Here is a 19,314-nt window from a genome sequence, read left to right as displayed (position 1 = left end):
TAAGGTAAGGTAAAGGCCCTCCCGTTGATTGTCGATTTGCTCGAGCGGGCCCAGTAACGTCTCCATTGGAGACTTTGTTGTTACTGTGTCTGGCATATCGAATACTCTCGGTAGCTTGCCGGGCTCTCCGAGAGGGGCGGAGGAATCGAACTCCGGTCGGCCATGTTGGCCGCTTGTAAGGCGAATGCCTTACCCGCTGTGCTATCACTCCAGCCCGAAGTCATGAAATTTACATACAAGTGGTACTACATGGAAAGTATCATGCTAAGCGAAATGAGTCAGAAAGAGAGGGACAGACATAGAAAGATTGCATTCATCTGGGGAATATAAAGTAACAAAATAGGAGACTAACACCCAAGACGGTGGTCCGATCCCGTTCGAAATTTTGGGACAACAGCGACATCAGTCAGGCAAAACCGTCGACTGAATATGATGTGGTCTATTTCGTTGTGGAATCGTCCACCGGGAGACTCCCATGTCCATCGTTTAGATTCTGCCTTCTGGAACTGTGAGTTACCATGAATGGTCTTGGTCGACATGATGAACGCAGACAGTCTCTCACCTGTTCGTTCCATTCTAGGCCATGGGTCCCGATGTGAAGTTCTTCAGCTGATCTTCTCAGTCCTATCTTGGCATTAAAATCACCCACAATGATCTTGTAGAAGGTGTGGTCTTCTTTATAGAACTTCTCTAGCTCCATGTAGAACTTCTCAATTTCTCTTTCATCATAATGAGATGTTGGTGCATAGACAACAAAGATAGAAACTGCAGGCAGTGAGTCACATCTATTCAAATGTAAACGTCCAATTCGGGTTGTTAGGCATTCGAATGAATCAATGCTCTTGGCCACGTTTGTGTTGACAAGGACACCGACGCCTCCAACATCTCTTATCACATGTTCCGAGGAACAATTCTTCTCCAGTGTCGAAAACGGCATGGTGAGATTCGTGCCTTCTTGTCTCGGTCAGACCAATGATGTCGTACTTGATCATTCGCGCTTGTACCATCAGGTCCTCGATGGATGCATCTGATGCTAGCGTACGTGCATTGAAAGTACAGACGATCATTTTTGTCTTCCTTCGTTGTGGCAGCCTAGGTCGGCCTTGAGATTTTGTCGGCCTCTCCTTTCTCATCCTTCTCAGTGCTGCCATGTCGGTGAAGCCTTCAGGGTCAGGTGAATGAGACCAGTTGTAGTTACTGGTTTTGGCATATCGAATACACAGCGGATAGCTTGCAAGGCTCTTCTGTGTGGGCGGAATACTCTTGGTAGCTTGCGAGTCTTTCCGAGAGGGATAGAGGTTTTTGGGGCGACCTCTAATCACCCTTGTAGGTGTTACCATATTTGAACCCTATCAAATATGGTACGACAATTCCGGAAGATGGGTATTTAGTGTCTTATGATGTGTCGCGCAGCCACTTGCGGCCACGCGGGTCCGGAAAGCGTCCTGGAGTGTGGCGACGACTGGGTAGTGGAAGTAGTGTCTCCTTCGTGCAAAATTCTACTTCACAGAGCGGGGAGAAAGGGCTGCAAAGTTCAAAAAGAGAACTCCCAGAATGACCACCAACTGGGAACTCTTTGGTACTATTGCGGCAGCATGGGAAGATGCCATTGTTGACAACATTGACGAGGAATACGATCGACTGGTTCAGCACCTCCATGAATGTGCGAGGAACGCCAAGAGAGAGATAGCCACAAAAAATCGCCTATCTTCGAAAACTCTTGAGCTAATTCGCCAGCGTGGTTTGGCACATGCCTCAGGCAACCGCAAGCTAACGTCCAAGCTCACAAAGCAGTGCAGAGATGCGATCAAGGAAGACCTCAAAGAGAGAAGAGCAGAAGTACTGGTAGATGCGGCAGAAGCCGGGAAAAGTATTCGTAATGCCCGCCTGTCCTTCGCCAACTATAAGACCAAGATGACTGCCCTCCGATGTCCTGATGGATCCATCACATCCTCCAGAACGGCAATGGAGAAGATTATCCATGACTTCTACTCAAATCTCTTCGATAGCCATGTCCACTTGCCGACATACCAAATTCCACAGGATGGATATGTCGTTCCCAATGTTCTCCCTTCCGAAATCCGACACGCCATTTCGTCGGTAAAGAAACAAACAGCACCCGGCCCAGACAAGGTCAGACCTGAACACCTGAAGAACCTGCCGTCAGTACTCATCAATACACTGGCTCGGCTCTTCACTCGCTACCTGTCTGAATGCAAGGTTCCGTCCCAATGGAAAACCAGCAGGACCGTACTACTGTTCAAGAAGGGAGACATCCATGACATTGGCAACTATCGCCCGATCTGCCTATTGTCTGTCATCTACAAGTTGTTCACTCGAGTCATCCTAAATAGGATTGGCAGAACACTAGATGAAGGACAACCATGCGAGCAAGCAGGGTTCCGCAAAGGATTCAGCACCATCGACCATATCCACACAATAACCAAGCTCATTGAGGTTTCTCGGGAGTTCAAGATGCCGCTCTGTTTAACGTTCATTGATTTAAAGAAGGCCTTTGATTCTGTTGAGATGGAAGCGGTCATTGAAGCCCTAGCCAATCAGGGCATTCAAGCCCAATACATCAGGATCCTCCGTGAGCTGTATTGCGGATTCACTACCAGGATCTCACCATTCTACAAAGAAGTGATCGTTGATGTCAAGAGAGGGGTGCGGCAGGGTGATACCATTTCACCGAAACTCTTCAGTGCCACCCTCGAGAACATCATGCAACGACTGGAATGGGAAGGAATGGAGTGAAGATAGATGGTGGGCAACTACACCACCTCTGCTTTGCTGATGACATTGTTTTAATAACACCAAACATCAGCCAAGCGGCACAAATGCTGGACGACTTTGACCGTGAGTGTGGAAAGGTAGGACTACAGCTGAATCTTACGAAGACAATATTTATGAGAAACAGCCTCATTCTTGACGCCCCATTCGCTCTCAATGGAACGACCATCTCCGAATGCAACAGCTATGTGTACCTAGGTCGAGAGGTCAACATGACAAATGACCTGGCACCCGAGCTGCGCAGGAGGAAGAGAGCGGCTTGGAACGCCTTCAAGAACGTCGAAGAAATCGCTAAGAGGACGAAGAACCTCCGGCTCCGGGCACATCTCTTTGATTCCACTGTTCTTCCTGCATTAACATAGTCCTCAGAGACCTGGGCCCTACGCAAACAAAATGAGAACGCTATTCAGGTCTCCCAAAGAAGAATAGAAAGAGCTATGCTTGGAATATCACGTTTCACTCAAATGAGAGAAAGAATCCGGAGTTCTGACATCCGTCGACGATCAAGAATCAGGGACGCTGTCTCATTTGCCAAGGTGTTGAAAATCAGATGGGCTGGTCATGTAATGAGATTTAAAGACGACCGTTGGACTAGAGCTGTTACCGACTGGATTCAATGGGATGTCAAAAGACCGCGTGGCCGCCCACCTTCCAGATGGTCAGACTTCTTTGTCAAGACCATGAACGATCGGTTTGAGGCCCTTCATGTTCCCGGAGCGAACAGATGCCATTGGGCTACACTAGCACACGACAGGGACAAATGGAGACGTTACTGGCGCCCGCTCGAGCAAATCTACGACTAATGGGAAGTTAAGTGATTAAGTGATTAACACCCAAGAATGGCCGAGATAAGTACCAGGAGGTTCGCTCTATGGCTTGGAGGTCAGCCGAACATGCTAGGGGAAAAGGCAGCTCAGATATAGAAGGGAGCATCAAGTAAAGGGTATAAGGAGGATCTTCCCAGGATGACAGATGCCTGCTGAAAGTAGACTATAGACCGAACATGAATGCCACTCAATGCCTCTTTTGCAAACCATAGCACCCAAAAGGAGAGAGAGAAGAAAAGGGAATGCCCTGCCACAGGGGTGGAGTGGGATGGGGAGATGGAGGTGGGTGTGTGGGATACTGGGAGCATTGGAGGTGGAGAATGGGCACTGGTGGGGGGATGGGTACTCTATCATTGTATAACTGAAACCCAAGCATAAAAATTTGTAAGTCTACAACTGTACCTCATGGTGTTTCACTAATAAAAATTAAAAAAAAAACCCAAAACAAACTTCCCTTAATTTAGCAGAAGGCAACCATAAGCACCATGAGTAATGCCATACTCAACGCCATGTGCTGAGAAGTTTATCCTGTCCTTTAAAGAAGCATCTTTAACACTTTTTGTAAGGCTGGTCTCAAGGCTATGAATTTCCTAAGTTGCTATCTGTCTCTGAAACTTTGTATGGTTCCATCAGATATCTAGCTGATAGAATATTCTTGGTGAGGTGTTCATTTTGTTTAGGTTTTTTTTTTTGTTTAGTTTTTGTACTATATTTCTTTATTTATTTCTGGCTAATATATCCTCATTTAATATATCTCCTATGAATCTTATGGGATCTCCTTTATATGTAGGTTGCTTTACTGATCTTGCTGATTTCCATATTCTGTCTCTATCTTTGGAATTTTTCATTTTGAGTGCAATGCATCTTGGTGTTTTCCTAGTTGAGTCTATTTTTGCTGGGACCTTTTGGACTTCGTGGATCTTTGTGCCTGTACTCCTCCAGTCTAGGAAATTCTTCTCTATGGTTTCTTTAAATATTGTTTCTTCATCAAATTTTTCTACCTGTGGGGCTGGAGCAACAGCACAGCGGGTAGGGCGTTTGCCTTGCACGCAGCCGACCTAGGTTCGATTCCCAGCAATCCATCTGGTCCCCTGAGCACCGCCAGGAGTAATTCCTGAGTGCATGAACCAGGAGTAACTCCTGTGCATCGCCTGGTGTGACCCAAAAAGCAAAACAAAACAAAACAAAACAAAAAAACAAATTCTACCTGTTCTTTTAGGACTGCTGTGACTCTTGTATTGTTTCTTTTGAGCTCATCCTGTAGTTCTCTGGTATGCTATTCAGAGTATTTTCCACCTTCTGTTGTTTTCTAGCAGTTTCTTTCATTTGTCTTGGAGCTCTTTGATCTTTTTCTCAGCTGCTAGTAATTTGCTATTCAGAGTTTCTGTTGACTTTTAAATAGATCACCTACCATGCTCTTCATTTTTGCTTATAGTTTTCTCATTTCAGCACTCACTGTTTCTCCTGTACTGCTGACTTTGCTGACTACCTGTGCTATTGTTTCTTTGATCTCATTCAACAGCTTCATGGTGGTGTCATTAAAGGCATTGTCTGAAGATTTTATAAGCTAGTTGATGCTGCTTTAGCTCTCTATGTTCTTGGTTTTGCTCATTGAGCTTGGTGGGCTTCAATGAGTCTTCCCCACTGGATTTGTTGTGCTTTACTGTGCTATGAGTAGTGTAAAATTAGGAGAGTGTAAAATTAGGAGAGCCACCTGCTTCAGGAGTTGTGGAGCTGTGCCTTGCTATGGCAGAGTTTGGTGTGGGCGCTGCTAGATCTAGTGGAATAGAGGAAAAATTTCCTTCACTATTCTGGAAAGGTCGGGGAGTTGTGTCAGTCAGGCAACTGATCTACCTGGAATGGTGTGGCATTGTGCAGAGTTCAGGAGTTGTGGAGCTAGACCCCTTGCTATGGTAGAGTTCACAGCCACCACTTTCATTTTTAAAAGGATAACCATTTTAATAATTGCAACTTTGAAAATCTGAATAGTTTTCTATAAAAATGTTTCCAGTAACTGTATACCATATAGGCAGCATTTCCTGAGTTCAAAATTATAAAATATAAAATGTTTTTTAACTTAAATTTATAATAGTAAGAAAAAGTATTTACCTGTCCTATATAATCTTCTTTTATTTCTCCTAAAAGAAAGAAACACAATATTCATTATCTTCGAATTAACAAATAGCCTTAATAAATATTAACAAAACCTTTTCATATATTCACTAAGCAGAGAAATACTAAAGGTAGTCAACACAAATACTGAAATCACTAAACAAAGCAATAACCAAACTATTGAAATAGTATAAAAGTACCAATTATTCTCATAAATACATGTTATCTATAATATCTACATTAACATAAGATTATTAATTTATGCTTATTGTTCCTTCTGTTCTTTGTTTTTTGGATCACAACCAAAGATCACAACCAGAACTATGTGGTCCAGGGACTGAACTCAGGGCTCCTAAGAGCAAAGCATGCACTCTGGTCTTTTAAACTCTCTTCTTGGCCTTCTTCTATTCTTAAAGTGATGTCTTATAAGCTAGCAACTGGGACTTCTCCCAATGTATGACAAGGTGTTGATTCGAAAAATATGTTAAGAACTCACAAACCAATAGTTTAGAAGCAACCCAGTTTTTAAAATGGGCCAAAGTAGGCCAGGGAGATGGTTTACTGTGCTGGCGTATGCTTCACATGTGGGAGAATTGGGTTCAATCTATGGTACTGCATGGTCTTTATATCATTGCCCCACAAAAAAACAGAAAAAGAAAAAATGCAAAACCCTGAATAAACACATATTGAAAGACAGGAACCAATAGTTATGTGGAAAAATGCTTACCATAACGTACTTCTAGGGAAATGCAAATCAAAAGTACAGTGAGATATCACATCTGGAAAGAATGGTCTATATAAAAAAAGATTGGAAATAACAAATCTCAGAAAATATCATGGGAAAAAAAGATGCTGGTACACTGTTGGTGAGAATGAAAATTGGTGTAGTCTCTATGACAAACAGTATTGAGATTCCTTAAAAAAACAAAAATTGAAATACAATGTGATCCAGCAATAGTACCCCTATAGATTTTTTTTTCTTTTTGGGTCACACCTGGTGATGCACAGGGCTTACTCCTGGCTCTGCACTCAGGAATCACCCCTGGCGGTGCTCAGGGGACCATATGGGAAGCTGGGAATCGAACCCAGGTCGGTCGCTTGCAAGGCAAACACCCTACCCGCTGTGCTATCGCTCCAGCCCCATATATATATATATATATATATATATATATATATATTATTAGTGAGACATCATGAGGTACAGTTGTAGTCTTACAAATTTTTGTGCTTGGGTTTCAATTATACAATGATCAAATACCCATCCCTCCACCAGTGCCCATTTCCCACCACCACGAATCCCAGTATCCCTCCCACCCCCCATCCCCCCCATCCCACCCTGCCTCTGTGGCAGGGCATTCCCTTTTGTTCTCTCTCTTTTATTGGGTGTTGTGGTTTGCAAAAGAGGCAATGGGTGACAATCATGTTTGGTCTATAGTCTACTTTCAGCATGCTTCTCCCATCCTGGGAGGATTCTCCCAACACCTTTATTTGGTGTTCCCTTCTCTATCTGAGCTCCCTTTTTCTCCTAGCATGTGTGGATGGCCTCCAAGCCATGGAGTAAAATTCCTGGTACTAATCTTGGCCATTCTTGGGTGTTAGTCTCCTATGTTGTTACTTTATGTTCCCCAGATGAATGCAATCTTTCTATGTCTATCCCTTTCTTTCTGAGTCATTTCATTTAACATGATACTTTCCATGTAGTACCACTTGTATGTAAATTTCATGACTTTGTCTTTTCTAACAGCTAAATAGTACTCCATTGTGTAAATGTACCAAAGTATCTTTAACCAGTCATCTGTTCTCGGGCACTCAGGTTTTTTCCAGATTCTGGATATTGTAAAGAGTGCTGTAATGAACAAACAATTGCAGATGTCACTGTATTTGTTTTTTTGCCTCTCTGGGATATATTCGCAGGAGTGGTGTTTCTGGGTCAAATGGGAGCTCAATTTCTATTTTTTTGAGAATCGTCCATACGGTTTTCCAAAAAGGCTGAACCAGTTGGCATTCCCACCAACAGTGAAGGAGAGTCCCTTTCTCGCCACATCTGCGCCAGCACCGATTGCTTTTGTTCTTGTGGATATGGGCCAGTCTCTGTGGTGTGAAATGGTATCTCATTGTGGTTTTGATCTGCATCTCCCTGATGATTAATGATGTGGAGCATTTTCTCATGTGCCTTTTAGCCATTTGGATTTCTTCTTTGTGAAAGTTTCTATTCATTTCATCTCCCTATTTTTTGATGGGGTTGGATGTTTTCTTCTTGTGGAGTTCAACCAGTACTTTGTATATCCTTGATATCAACTCCACAAAGCAGTAATAATTAAAACAGCATGGTACTGGAACAAAGGCAGAGCTGTAGACCAATGGAACAGAATTGATTATACTGACATCTCCCCCCAAGCATATGAGCATCTAATCTTTGATAAGAGGGCAAGAAAAGTGAAGTGCAGCAGAGAAAGCCTCTTTAACAAATTGTGCTGGCAAAACTGGACGGCTACATGCAAAAAAGTGGGCTCAGATCTCTGCCTAACTCCATGTACAAAAGTAAGATCAAAGTGGATTAAAGACCTCAATATCAGACCGGAATCCATAAGGTACATTGAGGAAAAAGTTGGCAAAACCCTCCATGACATAGAAGCTAATGGTATCTTCAAAGATGTCACACCGCTGGCTAAGCAAGTGAAAACAGAGATAGACAAATGGGACTATCTTAAACTAAGAAGCTTCTGCACCTCAAAAGAAATAGTGATCAAGATACAAAGACAGTCTACAGAATGGGAAAGGATATTCGCCAAATACGCATCCAACAAGGGGTTGATATAAAGGATATACCAAGTACTGGTTGAACTCCACAAATAGATATTTTTTAAAAGAAAATGATAACACTAATTTGAAAACGTATTTGCAACCCTATGTTTATAGCACTGTCATTCACAGTACACAAAATGTGAGTGAACTTAAATATCAATTGATATTCTAGCTAGCATACATGTGCTCAACAACAGATGAGTGTAGAAAGAAATTGTGATGTGTAAACATAATGGAATACCACTCTGATATGAGAAAAGATGAAATCTTGTAGTTTGCTGCAACTTGAATGGAATTAGAGGAAATCATGCTAAGTGAGTCAGAAAGTAAAAGACAAACAACAGATGATGTCATTGATTTGTAGAGTATGAAGAAAAAAAGCAAGGGATTAGATAATCTCCAGTGCAAAGAACTCTGAGATAAATTCAGCAGAACTGTGATCTCAGTTTTGGAGCAAGATATAGGTTCAGACAGAGACACAGGAGACTGTAGGACAGTGGTGGAGAGAACCCAGCAATCTGGTGGTGGGCATGGTGTAGCAGCACTGCAAGTATACAATAATGCTTATTATACAAAAATTTGATAACATTTATATATATATATACACACACACACACACACAGCAGAATACTACTGTGCTGCTGAAAAGAAGAAACTATGTAGCTTGGGACAGAATGAATAAAACTTGGGGCTGGAGAGATAGTATAGTGAGTAAGGTGCTTCCCTTGAATGCAACCAACCTGGGATAGATTCTAGCACCCCATACAGTACCCCGAGTATTGACAAGAATCATCTTTGAGCACAGAGCCAGGAGTAAGTAATCAATTTGGGTACCTTGGTTATCATCATCTTCTCTGTTATAGGTTATAGTCATCAAAGATCTAGCAGAGATATCTTTTTCAAATTCACTCCTTCTGTTGAATACTTGTCTGTAGAGTAGGGGTTTTATTTGTGAATTGGAAAGAGAATGGACAAAAAAGAAAATAGGTTAAATAAGTTGTATTATATTATAAAGTATAAAATATTTAATATATTATAAAGTATAAAGTATATATAAACATATTATATATAAATATATTATATCATATATTATATAATATATATTATAAAGTATAAAATATTAAAAAACTTGTTCAAAATATTTCTTAAAAATCTTCCAAAAAATCACTTATATACAATATATTAATAAAACAAATAAACCTGCTTTTAATTTTCTTACTATTAATTTACTTTGGGGGGATGTTCCCAAAGCAATATTCAGAACCTTGATCATCCCTCCTAGCAATTACAAGCCAAATGGATGGGAGTGGGGGTCAATACAAGGATCTGAGTATGAGGTGCTGCTTGGACCCTGAGGTGCCAGAGATAGAGCCACTCTGGCAGTACTCAGGAGTCTCAGTAGTCTCCTGAGAACAGTGCTCAGGCAGTGGTCAGGACCTCAAGTGCTGTAGCCAGTGATGCTAGAGAGATGATGTAGTGCTGGGGATCCAACCAGTGTCTGCTGCATGCAAGGCAAGCACCTCAACTCATGAACTATCTCTCCAGTCCCCAAATGGACTTTATAGAATACTTTGTAGAATCTCCTGAAGAACAATTAAATTCAAGTTTAATATACAGATAAAATATTCTACATGTATGGTTTTCAGAAGAAGTAATTAATCAAACAAAATGTGTTGCTCTCATCTTTGATATTACAAAATAAAAATAAACAGTAAACATCTTAAAGTCTTTTTATTGAACAAATTTGATTTTCTAACTTAGAAAAACTGAAAAACATGAAACAAAACCGAAAAAGAACACAGATGTAACCAAATCTATCCATCCAGAGTTCTCATCTGAACAGTTGGCTTCTGTGTCTACATATTTAAAATGACGCCTAAACAATGTTTCCTTATAAAATATTATTTACAGGGTCAGAGAGAACACAAGTGCTGGAGCATATTCCTAGCATATGGAAGAAGCCCTGAGTTCAATTTCTTGCATCACATGCGACCCATGCCCCTCTCCATAGCCATATTATGTGTTGTTCTATAATTCCCTAAATTCCTCAAAATGTGGCTGTTATGAAAGAAAAAATATGTAAATATAATATTGCATAATTATCTTTTACTATTGAATTAGATTTTTAAAAAAATGTCATTTAAATTATATGTTTAGATATACTTGTTTTTCTGGGGAATATCTCCTAAGCAACAATCAGTGGCCCCTGGAATGACTCTTAGCAATACTGATCCAATCTGGTCAGATGGTTCAGTGCTTGGACTGTGATGGTATAACAGTTTTCTAGCCCAGTGGTGCTGAAGGGCACCAGGGACATTCCAGGGATGTTCATGGATCCATTATTTCTACAATGGGTACAATCTCTTGCATACCTCAGCTAGATTTGTACAAGGATTGCAATTTAAGTATGTGACCTTTAGCAAACACTGTAAGTAAAACATACACAATACTTCACAAGCACATGTGCAAGTACTGTAAATGAAAATGTACAGTCCTTGGTGAGCACTGTGGGCACATATGCCAGCACTTCAGTCAGTTTGTATGTGCCCCATCAGGCATAACAATAAGTGTGTGAGCATCACAACCAGGCATGAATGTGGTCTTTGTCATCAAACAATTAACAATGAAGAGAAGGGGAAAAGTAGGATTGTTGAATATGGTAAATTTATATTTAATGGAGTTCTTGAAGAACAGGAAGGCAAATGTGACGAAGAAACATTGATAAGAACTTTCTGGAGTTCTTTTTCTTTATTTTTCAATTTTATTTTCATAAAGTTGTTCACATAATTAATTACATTCAATATTTCAACACCAATCCCACAACCATTACACCTTCCCACCACCACTATTTCGAATTTTCCCACCACCACTCAAGACTGCGCCACAGACAGATACTGAATAATTAATTTTGTGTTGCTTTTGTATGGGCTGGAGCACAGTGGGTAGGGCATTTGCCTGGCACACAGCCGACCTGGTTTCGATTCCTCCACCCTTCTTGGAGAGTCTGGCAAGCTACCGAGAGTATTCCGCCCGCATGGCGGAGCCTGGCAAGCTACCTGTGGCGTATTTGATATGTCAAAAACAGTAACAAGTCTCATAATGGAGACGTTATTGGTGCCTGCTCCAGCAAATCGATGAACAATGGGAGGACAGTGCTATAGTGCTACAGTACTTATGAATAGTACAAGATGTTCTGCAGCCATGGTGTGCTCCTAGAACTTCCCGGAATTCTTAAAAAGGATTACAGGCACTGAGATCCAAGAGACCTGAAGGGTCCTAGAGAAAATAGACCCAATGAGGAAAACTTGAAGACACATTATACTCAGAATAATAAAATACAAAGATAGATACAAAATATTGAATGCAGAAATATCAAAAAAAGAGCTTATGTACAAAGAAAGTCCATTAGATGTACAGCAGAGCTATCAAATGAGACTATGTGAATCAGAAGAATGTAGTGAAAAATCAGAAGGATGTAGTAAAAAAAAAAACCAGTGAAATAATGAATACTTCATGAAGAATACTCTATCCAGCTAGATTATCATTCAGTTTGAAGAAACTACACAGATTTTCATGGACAGGTAACAGGTTAGGGAATTCATAGTTTCAACTAGTTTTGCAAGGTTGTTTTATACTAAAACAAGAAATGTTAGAAACATACAGCAATTCATCACAGATTTTTATTTATTTACTTTCTCAGAAAGGGCTGCAAAGTTCAAAAAGAGAACTCCCAGAACGACCACCAACTGGGAACTCTTTGGTACTATTGCGGCAACATGGGAAGATGCCATTGTTGACAACATTGACGAGGAATACGATCGACTGGTTCAGCACCTCCATGAATGTGCGAAGAACGCCAAGAGAGAGATAGCCACAAAAAGTCGCCTATCTTCGAAAACTCTTGAGCTAATTCGCCAGCGTGGTTTGGCGCATGCCTCAGGCAACCGCAAGCTAACGTCGAGCTTGCAAAGCAGTGCAGAGATGCGATCAAGGAAGACCTCAAAGAGAGAAGAGCAGAAGTACTGGTAGATGCGGCAGAAGCCGGGAAAAGTATTCGTAACGCCCGCCTGTCCTTCGCCAACTATAAGACCAAGATGACTGCCCTCCGACGTCCTGATGGATCCATCACATCCTCCAGAACGGCAATGGAGAAGATTATCCATGACTTCTACTCAAATCTCTTCGATAGCCATGTCCACTTGCCGACATACCAAATTCCACAGGATGGGTATGTCGTTCCCAACGTTCTCCCTTCCGAAATCCGACACGCCATTTCGTCAGTAAAGAAACAAACAGCACCCGGCCCAGACAAGGTCAGACCTGAACACCTGAAGAACCTGCCGTCAGTACTCATCAATACACTGGCTCGGCTCTTCACTCGCTACCTGTCTGAATGCAAGGTTCCATCTCAATGGAAAACCAGCAGGACCGTACTACTGTTCAAGAAGGGAGACATCCATGACATTGGCAACTATCGCCCGATCTGCCTATTGTCTGTCATCTACAAGTTGTTCACTCGAGTCATCCTGAATAGGATTGGCAGAACACTAGATGAAGGACAACCATGTGAGCAAGCAGGGTTCCGCAAAGGATTCAGCACCATCGACCATATCCACACGATAACCAAACTCATTGAGGTTTCTCGGGAGTTCAAGATGCCGCTCTGCTTAACGTTCATTGATTTAAAGAAGGCCTTTGATTCTGTTGAGACGGAAGCGGTCATTGAAGCCCTAGTCAATCAGGGCATTCAAGCCCAATACATCAGGATCCTCCGTGAGCTGTATTGCGGATTCACTACCAGGATCTCACCATTCTACAAAGAAGTGATCGTTGATGTCAAGAGAGGGGTGCGGCAGGGTGATACCATTTCACCAAAACTCTTCAGTGCCACCCTCGAGAACATCATGCGACGACTGGAATGGGAAGGAATGGGAGTGAAGATAGATGGTCGGCAACTACACCACCTCCGCTTTGCTGATGACATTGTTTTAATAACACCAAACATCAGCCAAGCGGCACAAATGCTGGCCGACTTTGACCGTGAGTGTGGAAAGGTAGGACTACAGCTGAATCTTACGAAGACAATGTTTATGAGAAACAGCCTTGTTCCTGACGCCCCATTCGCTCTCAATGGAACGACCATCTCCGAATGCAACAGCTATGTGTACCTAGGTCGAGAGGTCAACATGACAAATGACCTGGCACCCGAGCTTCGCAGGAGGAAGAGAGCGGCTTGGAACGCCTTCAAGAACGTCGAAGAAATAGCTAAGAGGACGAAGAACCTCCGGCTCCGGGCACATCTCTTTGATTCCACTGTTCTTCCTGCATTAACATATGCCTCAGAGACCTGGGCCCTACGCAAACAAGATGAGAACGCCATTCAGGTCTCCCAAAGAAGAATAGAAAGAGCTATGCTTGGAATATCACGTTTCACTCAAATGAGAGAACGAATCCGGAGTTCTGACATCCGTCGACGATCAAGGATCAGGGACGCTGTCTCATTTGCCAAGGTGTCGAAAATCAGATGGGCTGGTCACGTAATGAGATTTAAAGACGACCGTTGGACTAGAGCTGTTACTGATTGGATTCCATGGGATGTCAAGAGACCGCGTGGCCGCCCACCTACCAGATGGTCAGACTTCTTTGTCAAGGTCATGAACGATCGGTTTGAGGCCCTCCATGTTCCCGGAGCGAAGAGATGCCATTGGGCTACACTAGCACGCGACAGGGACAAATGGAGACGTTACTGGCGCCCGCTCGAGCAAATCGACGACTAACGGGAAGTTAAGTGATTAAGTGACTTTCTCATAATTCCATCTGCCATTTTTAAGTTTTACTGGACAAATTCATACTAAATTTGTTATATACCAGTCAAAATGGCAGGCTTAGGGGTAGGAGAGAAGCTGGGTCTGGGGATAGTGATGGAGGGAAGGGGACATTGGTAGTGGAATTGCTGGGATTAGCGTTGGAATGTTAATATACCTGAAACAACTCCATCATGAATAATTTTGTAAATCACAGTGCCTCAATTATTCCTAAAAAATATATAAATACATAATGTATGAGCATTCCAGTTGCTCTCTATTCTAACCAGTACTTACAAGTGTTAGTATGTTTTTATAATTAAAGCAAATGTGATAGATACGCAAGGGCATCTCATTATGATTTTAAATTTTCATTGCTATAATATTTGATAATGTTGTTTTCATATGGCTGTTTATGATTTGTTTAATTCCTAATTGAAGTGTATGCTCAAGTCTTATGCTCATTTTAATTGAGCTGCCTTCCTGTTGAATTTTGAATTTTTTTTATTTATCTTGGGTATAATCCTTCAATTAGGTGATTTGATTACGTTTTTTATGCTCGTAAAAATATAGCTTTGAGAGACAAGAGTGATAGTATAGTGGGTAGGGTTTTTTCCTTGTATGCTGGGTTTGATCCCCAGCATCCCCATAATATCCCTCAAGGGGGCTGGAGAGATAGTACAGCGGGTAGGACGTTTGCCTTGCACGCAGCTGACCCGGGTTCGATTCCCAGCATCCCATATGGTCCCCTGAGCACCGCCAGGAGTGATTCCTGAGTGCAGAGCCAGGAGTAACCCCTGTGCATGGCCAGGTGTGACCCAAAAAGCAAAAAAAAAAAAAAAAACAAAACCCAATATTCCTCAAGTACTGCCAGGGTTAATTCCTGAGTGCAGAGTCAGGAGTAACCCCTGAGCAATGCTGGGTGTGTCCCTGAACCTCTCCCCATCCCCCCCAAAAAACCCCACGATGTATACCTTTGGGCCAGAGAGATAGTACAGGGTTAAGGTTTTTTCTTTGCACATGGCAGACTCTGGAAGGAAGACAAGGCAAAGGACTTAACCCTTTTATTATCTCTTTGGCATTTCATGGAATACTTTGTTTTGGGCGTGGGTATTGGGTATGTGTGTGGGGGTTGGGGAGATTGTTGTGGGTTGGGTCACACTTGGCTTTCCAAAGCTCTTAACTATCCTTAATCTCCTTTAGTATTTTTAGATGCAGAAAAAGACCTAAATTATTCCATACTGCCACACACCTCCATTGCTATACCTGTTTCCAGGCACAGGTGGTAGCAAACTAAAAGAAAAGATACTGACAAATTCACTACAAAGATACATCAAATTTGGAGGTACAGAATTCAAGGTACATCCAATTCTGATCATCTTCCTTTATCTTTTCTCACTATTTACTTTTTAAAGTCCTCAAACAGCTACTCTGCACATCTAGGATTTTTAACTGCTTTAATGGGAAAGACATGGATTAAACAGTTTATTATTTCATCTAGAATCAGACCCAGAATTTTAAGTGGCTATTATTCTAATATTCAAATACACTGTGCTATATCCAAATTTGTGCAATAACACCTTTAATTAGGCTGGGAAGATAGCACGAAGGGCTGGGAGCACAGGAATTGCACGTGGAAGCCTTGAGGTTAATGCCTGGAACTCTTAGGTATTGTGGGGTGACCTCCAGTACCCCCAGGGTGATTCTGGTGACACCCAGTACCACTAAACCTAAACACAGAACCATCAAGCCTGCACTGTCAGGCCATATTAGCAGGTGCGCCCCCCTGGCCTCTGAGCATTGCTGAGGAGGCTCCCAAAATTAAAAAAAAATTCCACTAAGTAAACATATCCGTTTTAGGAGAACATGTTGGATATTCCTATGAATATATTAAAATTTAAAACACAAATATAAAAGTCAATTTTAAAGCCTTACTTTCAGGGGTGTATACTTCCTTTTTTTTGACTTAAGAGGGCTATTTTCTGTCTCTGAAGAAATCTGCATTCTCTCTTGAGCACATTTTATTTTCTCTTCCTTTTAATAAAATTTCCTTATTTCACTCACAAAAAAATAAAGTCGTGATATTTGAAGATTTTTATATATACTGCCAAAATTACTTTCTGAAAAATTTACTGATTTATAAAACCTAACAACTGGAAATACTATCACAGTACACTGAAATATAAAACCCATATATATATATAATTTATGTAGTACTTTCAAACTTTATAATTTTGAAACTTTACTCTTTTATTTATTTTATTTGAGGTCTACACCCAACTGTTCTCAGGGGCTACTCCAAGGTAAGTGTTCTGAGGATAAATTGATCCTGGTGATGCTTAGGGGAGCGTGAGTGCTAAGATTAGAACCTGGGGAGAATTGAGATTTCCTAAAAGATCTATGAATCTAAAAAGATCACTGTTACTCAGCCTTTTTGGAGACATACTAATTAAAGTCATAGCGATAGCACAGTGAGTAAGGCGTTTGCCTTGCATGCAGCAGACCCGGTTGGCCCAGGTTCGATTCCTCCTCCCCTCTCGGAGAGCCTGGCAAGCTACCGAGAGTATCTCGCCTGCACGCAAAGCCTGGCAAGCCACCTGTGACATATTTGATATGCCAAACAGTAACAAAAAGTCTCACAATGGAGGCGTTACAGGGCCTGCTCGAGCAAATTGATGAACAGGAGGACAGTGCTACAGTGCTATAATAAAATTTAACTTCTTTTTTACAATAAGGTTTGTAGAACAGAAAATTAAGAAAGTTCAGTGGAGGACATAATAGTCTGTAGCGAAAATGGTAGTATTCTTTTTGTTTTTTAGCTTCCATTATCTTTCTAAATTATCTTGGTCAGTTTTCTTTGTGTGTGTGTGTGTGTGTGTGTGTGTGTGTGTGTGTGTGTGTCTGCGTGTGTGTGTGCAGATGAAGAAAATTTTAATCATCAAACTTTCTTTACAGAAGGCATTGGAAGACAGAAATGGCTAGTTACTTAGGCAATGGCTGTGACTCCCAAATTTCATGTTGCAACTTATTTTTTTAAATAGAGCAGTTACATTTATAAAATTGAATCACAGTGATAAACACATTTACGAAGTTGTTCATGACTGAATTTCAGTCATACAATGTTCCAACACCCATCCCTTCACCTGTGTACTTTTCTCACCACCAATGGTCCCAGTTTCCTTCCTGGCCCCTGTCCCATCGCATGCCACTATAGTAGGTACTTTTCTTCTTTCTTTTTCTCTCTCTCCCTCTCTCTCTCTCTCTCTTTCTGTTTCTCTCCTCTCCCCCTCTCTTTCTTTCCTTTTGGGACTTATATATTGCAAAACAAATAATGAAAGGTTATCAGATATACCCCTTTACCTGTGCCCTTCACCCTCACACACTTTTTAAAAAATATTTTTTAAAATTTTTATTAGTGAGACATCATGAGGTACAGTTCTAGACTTACAAATTTTTGTGCTTGGGTTTTAGTTATACAATGATCAAGTACCCATCCCTCCACCAGTGCCCATTTTCCACCACCACAGATCCCAGTATCCCTCCCACTCCCTATACCCCCCCATCCCACCCTGTCACTATGGCAGGGCATTCCCTTTTGGTCTCCCTCTCTCTTGTTGGGTGATGTGGTTTGCAAAAGAGGCAATGGGTGACAATCATGTTTGGTCTATAGTCTACTTTCAGCATGCTTCTCCATCCTGGGAGGATACTCCCAACACCTTTTATTTGGTGTTCCCTTCTCTATCTGAGCTCCCTTTCCCCGTAGCATGTGTGGTTGGCCTCCAAGCCATGGAGTAAAATTCCTGGTACTAATCTCGGCCATTCTTGGGTGTTAGTCTTCTATTTTGTTACGTTATGTTCCCCAGATGAATGCAATCTAGTGCTGTAATGAACATTGATGTGCATATGATGTTTCTGCTGTGTGTTTTTGGGCACCCAGGATATATTTCTAGAAGTGAAATGAGTCAATTTCTGGGTCAAATGGGAGCTCAATTTTTAGATTTTCGAGGAATGTCCATTTTGTTTTCCAAAAATGGCTGGACAAGTCAGCATTCCCACTAACAATAAATAAGAGTCCCTTTCTCCATGCATCTTGCCAGCACTGGTTGCTCTTTTGGATGTACACCAGTCTCTATAGTATAAGATGATACCTCATTGCTCTGATTTGCATCTCCTTGATGATTAGTGATGTAGAGCATTTTTTCCTGTGTTTTGGCCATGTGAATTTCTTATTTGAGGAAGTTTCTGTTCAATTCCTTTCCTCATTTTTTGATGGTTTTTTTCATGTAAAGTTCTACAGTGTCCTATATGACTTTGATATTAATCTTTTATTAGATGGATATTGGGTAAATAATTTTTCCCAGTCCATGGGCTGTTTCTTTTGAGGTGCAGAAGCTTCTTAGTTTCATGTAGTCCCATTTATCTTTGTTTCCATTTCCTTGGTCAGTGATGTTTCATCTTTGAAGATACCTTGAGCTTCAATGTCATGGAAGGTTTTGCCCTTGTTTTCTTCTACATACCTTATGAATTGAGGTCTGATGTTGAGATCTTTAATCCATTTTGATCTTTTTGTGTATGGTATTAGAAATAGGTCTGAGTTCATATTTTAACATGTAGCTGCCCAGTTTTTCTAACACCACTTGTTGAAGAGGCTTTCCTTGCTCTACTTCATACTTCTTGCACCCTTATCAAAGATTAAAGGTTCATACATTTGAGGGTCTGTGTCAGGATATTCAACTCTATTCCATTGGTCTTCAGGTCTGTTTTTGTTCCAATACCATGCTGTTTTAATTATGACTGCTTTGTAGTACAGCTTGAAGATGGGGAAGGTGATGCCTCCCATCTTCTTTTTCCCAACGATTGCTTTAGTTATTTGTGGGATTTTATTGTTCAATATAAATTTCAGGATAAAAGGTAAAGGTAAAGGCCCTCCCGTTGATCATCGATTTGCTCGAGCGGGCCCAGTAACGTCTCCA

General features: G+C 41.4%; 1 protein-coding gene across 1 annotated transcript in view; it reads right to left on the bottom strand.

Annotated features, from left to right (window-relative positions):
- Positions 1-19,314, bottom strand: part of WDPCP (WD repeat containing planar cell polarity effector) — a 377,262-nt gene that overhangs the window by 17,062 nt on the left and 340,886 nt on the right. Inside the window, exons 16-17 of the mRNA XM_056127073.1 lie at positions 9,372-9,466; positions 5,730-5,758 (exon numbers count right to left, since the gene is read on the bottom strand). Coding sequence (XP_055983048.1) covers positions 5,730-5,758; positions 9,372-9,466 — 124 coding nt within the window. The remainder of the gene's footprint in view (positions 1-5,729; positions 5,759-9,371; positions 9,467-19,314) is intronic.

This window comes from Sorex fumeus, unplaced genomic scaffold (assembly GCF_029834395.1).
Source record: "Sorex fumeus unplaced genomic scaffold, SorFum_2.1 ptg000006l, whole genome shotgun sequence".
Classification (NCBI taxonomy): domain Eukaryota; kingdom Metazoa; phylum Chordata; class Mammalia; order Eulipotyphla; family Soricidae; genus Sorex; species Sorex fumeus.
The sequence above is the reverse complement of the archived record's forward strand: the minus strand, read 5'-3'. Positions and strand labels throughout refer to the sequence as shown.